The sequence below is a fragment of the Monopterus albus genome, unplaced genomic scaffold, assembly GCF_001952655.1.
Source record: "Monopterus albus unplaced genomic scaffold, M_albus_1.0 scaffold100.1, whole genome shotgun sequence".
Classification (NCBI taxonomy): domain Eukaryota; kingdom Metazoa; phylum Chordata; class Actinopteri; order Synbranchiformes; family Synbranchidae; genus Monopterus; species Monopterus albus.
Genome location: NW_018127980.1, coordinates 419,111 through 428,279, shown reverse-complemented (window position 1 = coordinate 428,279; position 9,169 = coordinate 419,111). Strand labels below are relative to the sequence as shown.

The following is a 9,169-nucleotide window of genomic DNA, read 5'->3' as shown; positions in this document are numbered from 1 at the left end:
TATTGTGACACAGAGGTCTAGTATCTCAGGCCTTTATAAGACATGTGAATATTGTCATTACAGTGCACATGCTTATGAAAAATTAGTGACACAAAGAAATGATGCACAAAATATAAAAGGCTTTTTCAAAAGTGAGACTCGTGTTGTCGGCCTTATTGTAATGTTGGCTTACGCAGTTTTTCACGAGTTGTTACCATCCATGGCTGTCAAAGGCAAATTAAACAATGTCAGAACTAAAAACAAAAGACACGGCAAAACACCTGAGGCACAGCTTTAGGATAAGGATAATCACCTTTATTGGCCAAGTATGTTACACACAAGGAATTTGTTTCCGGTGCAGAACCGATGGCAGCCATTTGCGGCGCCACCTCAACCAATGGGTCAACCTATGGGTACTCTCTTTGTATGAAGCTATAAAATTAAAAACAATGTTGACTTTGAGAGATGTAAGACAATAGTGTCTGGCATGTTTTGCCAGTTTCTGTACATCTGATATTATTATTTGTATTGAAATAAATGTAATATATTCAATATCCATGTAATAAAGAAGGCACTAAGTGTGATAGTGGGATTTAGTGTCTACAGGTTATCAAGTCAGAGTGCACCTATTGCAGCCTGGGCATCAATACAAGGCTAGAATGTAAAAACTGTGCAACCAGAGTGCAGGTAGAGTTGTAGCTATAAAGTTGTTTTTACATTCTTATGACATAACCCAAATTTGACCAGATATGTAGATACTGCTTCCACAAGGCACTATAGCTCCCTATATCTTTCTTTATAATTGACAAACACTGGTTACATTTGGGAGGCCCTCTGCTGGCTGATGTTTGCATATACTTTGTTAGTAAGCAGTGTGGTACACACTGGATTGGTTGGTGTGTTTTCCCTGCAAGACATTACAGTAATATTAGGCTACAGTTGCCTTTTCAAAAGAATCATCGTTACAAGTTTCCCTGACAAAACATAAATGAATCAGCTCACACTGGCAGCATATAGTTATAATTCACTGGCCATTTATGGCTTTGTTGGATGACATTTGGTTGAAGGACAAGATCATATAGCATCTAGTGAAGCCTGCAGAGTAAAGTAACCTCAAATGCCAGCATTCAGGCTCTGGAGCTATAATCTATCTTGGAAAAAAAAAACCCACACACACATATAGAGGGACAAAAATGCCCGGCTTTCCTTTGTCACTGTAAATATTTCACTTTAGCAAGCATAACTCCCCTGCAGACTGTGAGGAGTACCATGCTGGGAAAATCTGTCACACATTGCTGGTACATGGCAAGACATGCAACACTGGCTTGTTGACTGCACTCTCACATGGTGGCTACTGAGGATGGATACATAAAATTTCCCTCTGTTCCTACGTGCAAGATTGATGGGATTATGATAGTGTGCAAAGGCAAATACTTAAAAAAAAGATCTCACAGGCAGAAATGTTAACAAAGTCCACTGACTGTATGCAGGCTTTCTGGGAATAGGAAAAGGTGACAAATAAGCCACAACATTAAGAGATCATGCTTTTATTCCCCTCAGATCCAAAGATGTAAATACAGAACAGCATCCTTATTGGGGATTCTGACTTCTGCCCACTTTTCTTTCTCCTCCTTTGTCACTCCCCCTTTTCCCCACATTGTCAAATTCTTGCTCACTCATTTCCTGTCATCCTTGCCTCTGCCCAATCGTTGCCTTCCACGCGCCTCTCAAACCAATCAGCTTATGGGTCCAATATTTTAAATATCAGTCTATTTCTGCATTCTGCCTTTCATACCTATGGTCTCCACCTCCACCCCATTTCATTCTATTTTGAAGAAGCACGCCACAGCGGGGGCTAATTTCCAAATCCTCCTCCTGTGTTCAACTTAACCATCCTTTTGCACTCTTATTTGCTCTCTCCTTATTGATCTGCCTCTCTGTGCAAACTGTTGCGTTTGACCGTCTTCTGCATTGCCTTTGTTCTAGTAGTGCAGCCCATGTATTTGAATATGTTTTGTTTGTTTCCCTGCTATAACCAGGGCTCGTGGATAAAGCAAAAAAAACTGCTGTTTACTGTAACAGGCCAGGCATTCGCAGTAAATCTCCAGGCACTGAGCACTGAATCATAATAAACATATGTAATTTAAAAAACACCACCAAACATCTGCTGTGCAGGTGTTTTTGCTCAAGATCAGTATGTGAATAACCCCCACCTGTGACTTTATGACAATAATGGCTGTGGCCTTATATTTATATACCTGGCTGATTCTAGGTGGCAAACTATATACAGTAAAACAAAGGATAGATTACATTTAGAAATGTTTCAATTATGGTCCTAGCAAATGAAATATGGACAAGAATCCTGACTTTACCATGCTGTTTTTAGTAATGTTACTGTAATCAGTGTGCCCCAGGGTGTTAAGACGAATACCTGCTTCTACTAAGGCCTGGGATGATGGCAAAGCAACAAACAAAGCTGAGAAAGACACATGATACTATATTTATCAGTCTTTGTTGTGCAAGTATTTTGCACTGCATCAACATGAAACTTGTGTTCTCTGAGCTTAAATATTTGCAGGAGCTACATGAGCCATTTGTATGAACTGTGTACACTAAAAATCTGATCCAAATCAAGTACTGCACCCGAGATTATACAGAGACTTGCCACTGCAGCAGCACTGTGACAGATTATGTACACACTGTATGTAGATCAAGGGTGTGACTGGAGTGGGCGGCAGGCACACATAATGACTCATGGAGCTTTTAATGAAAATTTGTGTAGAATATGCAGAACAAATAAATGAAAAATGGTGTGATTGTTTGATCCAGCAAACAGACACTTGTGAATGTGAGAAAGGGAATGATGGGTTGATAGGGATGTTTCCATCTCCCTCTGAGATTAACTGCACTGTGACTGATTTTGTGAATGGAGCTGTCACCCTCCTCCAGGAGCAGCGGTGCCAAGCTGGAGCGCGGGATGGAGGCGCCAGGAAAACATGGAATCAGACTTCAGATCAGCTAAGCACGGAAGCAGCCGCAACTATCTCTGACTTCCAACGGGAAAATTTCTCTCAGATCTCCATCCCCGAAACCGCTCTGTCTCACCATGAAGCCAGAATGAAGGCTGGGTGCCAATCCCCCCACCTCGCTCGCCGTGCGCCCTCCCCCTCCTGCCCTCACCGTGTAATACAAACCTCGTGATCACCCATTCGTCGGTGGCTGCGTCTGCTCCTTTTGGGGGAGAAATAATAGGCCGACTACCCGAGGGGAAGGAACACCAAAGTATCCGGGAAACAGAGTGGTGTCGCGGAAGTTTACACTTGCAGAAGCGCATCCCTCCGCATCCTTTTGTAGCTTATTATTTGGGATAGCGTGGAAGAGACTTCAGCTGGCAGTCATCCGGGACCTACTGATTCTGTGTAAGTGATCCTCCACATCAAGTCACTGCAAATAGGTGAACGTTAGCCAAATAATGAGCAGGGATTAATGGAGATTGAAACATGAGCCTCGGCGTTCAGGTGTCTGCTTTGCATTCACAGGCTATATGTAAGCTTGCATATTTATGAAAATGCACGCGTCTGTGAAATATCTTTGATCACCTCTCACTGCAAGCTGCCTCATTTAGGTGCTAAAGCTCACAGTTGTCACCGCGGGATTTCACGCAGATGTTATCATATGGTCACTGCAAGCGTGGCTGCATGAATGAGATGAGCAGGTTCTGGTGTTGGATGAGAAACATGCGGCATGTTTGCGGCTTGTGAGCTGGATATAATTAGTTCATTTTACTTCACAGCTCGACACTCTCCAGAGTGCTGAAAAGAAATCTAAAATCAGGTGCAGAACATCTTTTGGTTTTACGCTTAGATTGAATTCGCTGAATCTATAAAAGCAAAATTATGTTTTGTCTCAGAGCCATGTCCCCAGAAAAACCTTTAACCCGAAGGAATGGAAGGCGCCGATCCCCATTTGGCAGCTCCTCTGAGTGGGTGTGCAGGTGGCTGCACTGGACTCAGCGCAGGTTCTCCTTGTTGTTTTGTTTTGCGGTGATGATCGTCACCTGTTGACAATAATACAGGGTCATCTAGGTCAGCTTTTTGAGGGAGACACCAGGAATAGATTCACCTACATCCTGGATGAGTCAGCCTGCTATTCTGAGTAACTCGTTCACTCAGCCAGACATTCCCATTCTTAGTGTTTGTGTTTCACTAGTTCTCAACAGTTTATCACATGCTCAGTGACTCAGAGGCAGATTCAATTAGCATCTGTTTTGATTTTAACAAAACGGACAAATTATATTGTAGCGTGTGTGTGTGTGTGAGAGCAGGTGTGTTCACAGGTCAGCTGCAGCATTCTGACCTTGCCAGAGTGGCAATTGGGCAGGTAGTTACAGATGTGACACAGCGGGTGGATGTCACAGTGACAAATGATCAAGGGTTTTTTTCCTCATACTGGGCCCCTGTTGAAGATTTGATTGTGTCCCCAGTCAAATATGTGGTACAGTAGTAACAGTGAAAGTCTTGTTTTGCTGCATCTTCACCAAGTATGATGTCTGTCACAAGGTGTAACAGTGAAAGTCTTGTTTTGCTGCATTTTCACCAAGTATGATGTCTGTCACAAGTCAAATAGCCCACTGATTTTGTTTGTTTGTTTTTAAGGGGACAATAATGTAATCCAGAGTGGTGGCTTAGAAACAAAACAAAAGGGGCTGGGATGCAGTTGTATTTGAGCCATGATCTTCATCATCATTTATGGTTGATACTGACCAGTAGCTAAAATATAGCAGATATAATAGAAATGGTATCATGCGACATTGCCATTTGTGGAAGTTCCCACTAACCCACATTCAGCATCTACATGGTGCATTCACATTGAACAGCTGGTGCCATTTTAGAGCCAGGTACATGATATTTTCAAGGAAAAGGTTTTAACTTTGTTTATGATGATACTTCCCATGTGTGACCACAGATCAATATCCACAGATCACTGGCTGTCTGTTGCACAAATCATTGAGTGCAATAGCCTCAACGTATTTCAAGATGTAACTGCGATTTTATCCTTTTCCTATCCCATGTAGCCATAGCAGGTTTTTAGTGGTGATGAGGATGGTTTTACAGCATAAAAAAGGAGCAAAGCTCACAATCTGTTGGACTAGTACCAGTATTGCTGAACATCATTCTCTATGTGATTTTATGAAACATTTCTAATTGCCATAACTCATTTGTGGATGCATCTGGTATATGCAGCCACTCACTCTGCTCTCCTCTTAAAAATTTTAAGTATAATTGAGGATCCTTGGTTGATTGGTATTCTCATAAATGATTGTATAATGACAGGCATTGTTCACATAATGTCCTGCACTTCTTATCAGTTAGTCAGATGGTAAAGCAGCTGGAGAACCAAGTTTTAAGTTGACGTGCAATATATGTGCTCTTAACTGAAAGCTGAACTATATCTATAGTTTGTTGCTTCCCTTTTCTTGGTGATGGCTCCTCTTGTTGTCCTCTTGATAGATAGTGGTCATATTGTGGGTTGCAAAAACACCTTGAACACCATATGTATCTGCTGACAAATGAGCAGAGACAAACATAAGTCAACACACACAAAACAAGAGCTTTCTTTTCAATGGTGTTTCAATAAGCTATTCCCACAATTTTCAAGCATGTTGTAGGACATCCTGCTGCGCATAAATACTGTACATCACACATACTGGCAAAAAGCAGTTCTGTAAAGTCTGTTCGCTGTTTTCAACACCGTTCCAAATAGTGATTTCAGTGATGTCATGCTCGGTCTCCTTCCATCCAGTTGTGACGAAAAGCTGCTCCAGTGCAAAGTGTCTAAAACAAGCAGTTCATTTAGCGCTTGGCTGCACCTGCCCTCCAAAGAGGCCTTGTACTCAGCAGGCCCAGCGTCTGCTGACTGATAAACAGCAGCCGAGCCAAGTGTTCTGCAGCACTGTGAGGATATGATGCTTTTATGTGTATTTGGGATGATATAGTATTAGTGTGTGTATACTTATTAGCTGAAGACATGGTAGATTGATGCATGCCTTTTAGTGAAAAGACAGGTTCTTGTTTATTCTCCTGTTTGATGCATCGCTGTGGCCAGTTTTCCCCACTGAAGCCATTTTTTCTAAGTGTTGTGTGTCAGTCTGAACGTACTGTTCTTGTAATCTGACAGTATTGCGCTGACACTTCATTGTAGTGTCAGTCAAAATATGACAATTGTTTTTATTTTTTGTGAAGGTTGTGTCTCAACTTGGTAAATCATGCGGTTAGCAGTAAACTAATCCACATAGGGGAAAAGAGCTGGGGAAAAAAAAGGATCTGACAAGATTGGTTCCAATTATCTGGCAGGTTTATAGCTGCAAAGCAAATCAGAATCATTAAGTCCCCATAATTCCCTGGATGCAGCTGTAAAAATCACCGCAAACCCTAGATCTGCCATGAGTACACAGAAACTATAACGTCATTAAAACATATTTTTACATGCAGGTCATATGTGCCTGATATATCCACCCATCATCTCTAGGAATTACATCCATATTGGGAATTTCCACATAATATTCACATGCAATTCCAAAGTCAAGTGCTGATTTATGACCTAATGTAATCTAGGGTTTATTCAAGTCAGAAAGTATAGGTGGTGGATGAGCATCTAGTGCATCCAACTTTCATACAGACCAGATAAAATACAGTTTTTTTTTGTTTTTTTTTTTGCAAATTAATTAAAAATCAAAAGCTGAAATGTCTCATACGTAAAAGTATTCTGACTTTTATTGTGGTACTCAATAGTGAGATCAGGTGCATTTCATCAATGACAGCCACATTTCAATTATAGATGCCCAAGGAAACCCAGATGTGTTTGAAATAAATGGAGATCACTCTGACAGCAACAAATACAGTCTGTAATATTTCTTTCTCTTAAAGATAAAACATGACTTTTTCGAATCATTAGCTGTTTTTTTGTTTTGCATAGCAGCCTGTCCTGCTACGGGCCCTCTGAACTGGAGCTATGAGAGAGAAGTTGAGTGAGAGGGGAGGTGCTCTGTTGATTAATCTATTGGCCCAATAATAGAACGGACATAATTGCGCAGGCTTCTGAGTCATCCTTGTGCTCTCCCATCTTGTTTAGACCGTGCAGTTAATGGACCTTCTTCTTCTATCCATCTCCCCATCTGTCTCTGCTTTCCTCATCCTCCTGTCATCTCCTTGTTATACTTCCATAGATTGCCCCTCGATCTTGTTCCTCTGTTCTTCAGTTTCTCAGTAGTCCACCTGACGACACCTGCATGCTGAAGTCCTGGCAACAGAGCGCAGGAGGCATCACTAATCAGTAAAACCCTGGCCCTGTTGTATTCTTCCTGGTTTTGTTGTCAGGACTCCCAATAAGCCTAGCCAGTTCCATCTTTAGATAATAAACTGTTTCATGCTATAGTACATCTGCCATCTTGCCTGTCTGTCCCATTCTTCAGTTTGCTGTTTCTTTAGTGAAACGTGACCATCTGTGTTTCTTCATTTAGGGTTTTCCTGGCCTCGGCTCCCAGAGCAGCAGTGACTGTGCCTCTTATTCTCATCCCCTTTTGGACCAGCAGCAGCTCAGTGTGGCAAGGCCAAGAGCAATGGGCCGTAAGCTGGACCTGTCAGGCCTGACGTACGACGAGGCACAGCATGTCTTGAAAGTGGTCCAGCGGGATATGAAGCTGCGAAAGAAGGAAGAAGAAAGACTGAGGTAAGATGGGTTCCACTGCCAGCGTCTTTTCTAGTATTTTTACACACTTGACACATATGAGGTGACTTTGAAGAAGTTGACAAGAACATATGACATTCACCTATGAGCAGAAATGACCCGATATGGTGGTAGCAGGCACTTTGTTCGGAGAATGAGAGCTGGGCTCCATCTAACTCTGGGACCACAGCTCTCACATAAGGGTACCCAGGCCTGGAGGGACATCATTTTCTTTCTAAGCTGGCCTTGCCTCCTGTAAGCTATCTTAAACGGCCTTCCACCTAGTTGATTTGGTGGCATCTAGCACCTGTAGGCCATGGGTTTGTATGTATTTGTAAATAGCTCTTTTTGTTTTAATCATATTTCCACTCTATCTGATAAGAGTGTTTGTTGGATGGCATTTGCATAGTTTGTTTTATACAATGCAGCTGGTTAATAGAGCTTAAAATAGAAGATGAATGAATCCCTCTCTGTTTCGCCACTGGTCAGATTACACAAAGAAAAAACTCATCCGCCCTTCATGTGAAAGGTGAATTTCACAGTTTATAATAGGAATATGGAAGCTTGTTTACAGCAGGTGGTAGCTGAGTGTTTCGGCAGGCAGCTCTCTCCCTGGGTGCTTCTCTCCACCATGCATGACTGACATTTGCTTTTTTTCTTTCTTGAATGACGTCAGCCCTGCAGAATTTAGTTACCAGTTCAAGGGTCCTTTGAATAGTTTATAAGCCTCACTTTGATTGCACCATTTTAATTTGAATGATATTACCTTCTGTTTCATAAATACTGAACTGTACCAAATAGAATGTATGCAACGGCAACTATTATATAGTAGGTCTCAGCACATTAATGGTTTTGTCCGTGAATATTGGCCTTAGTATGTCAAACTGTAGAACCAATAAAAATTAAATATGAAGTTGGAGGTGTAAATATGAACGGATACTGTACGTATTAGAAAATCAATGCAAGAGTTGGAGATGTGGCTGTTCTGGTTCAAGACCACAGATTCAAAGTAAGTTCCTTATATATGAAATATGTATGTAAACCAAGAAAAATGACCTTGTGACCTAAGAACATTTCTAAATGGTTGTTTCCATATTTACCCTTGAGGTTAAGTTTGACCTAACATTAAGGGGGTCTGTGCATGTGCTGTTTTGCCCACCAAACCTGGAATAGTAGCACTGTTTTTACCTTTTAGTTCATTAGCTTTTATAGACTCAAGTGTTTCCTCTCCTGTTTATCCTTCCTTCTGTCATTGTAATTTTTTGTTTGTCACTATTCTGCATGGTGTTGTTTTCTGCTAGATCGTTTAACTGTGAAGCACTGTGCAACTTTTTAAAACCTAAAAATAAACTCTCCGCTTGCTCTGCTGCTAAAGGGTGAGAGTTAGAGAAGTGAGCAGCACAACATCTGGCCTCCACATCTCTGTGGCCATCCAGGTGGAGAGGCTCATTATGGATCAGCAGGA

General features: G+C 41.6%; 1 protein-coding gene across 3 annotated transcripts in view; it reads left to right on the top strand.

Moving 5' to 3' along the window:
* The first annotated feature begins 3,034 nt into the window (after positions 1–3,034).
* The window catches only part of LOC109965520 (myelin associated oligodendrocyte basic protein), a 42,323-nt gene continuing 36,188 nt past the window's right edge, over positions 3,035–9,169 (top strand). Inside the window, exons 1-2 of one of the 3 annotated variants that reach the window (XM_020609579.1) lie at positions 3,035–3,398; positions 7,499–7,707. In XM_020609579.1, coding sequence (XP_020465235.1) covers positions 7,598–7,707 — 110 coding nt within the window. In that variant the 5' untranslated portion in view covers positions 3,035–3,398; positions 7,499–7,597. Of the gene's footprint in view, positions 3,399–3,456; positions 3,526–3,634; positions 3,814–7,498; positions 7,708–9,169 lie in introns of those variants that run through there. The other 2 variants (XM_020609581.1, XM_020609580.1) reach the window with 2 other exon arrangements.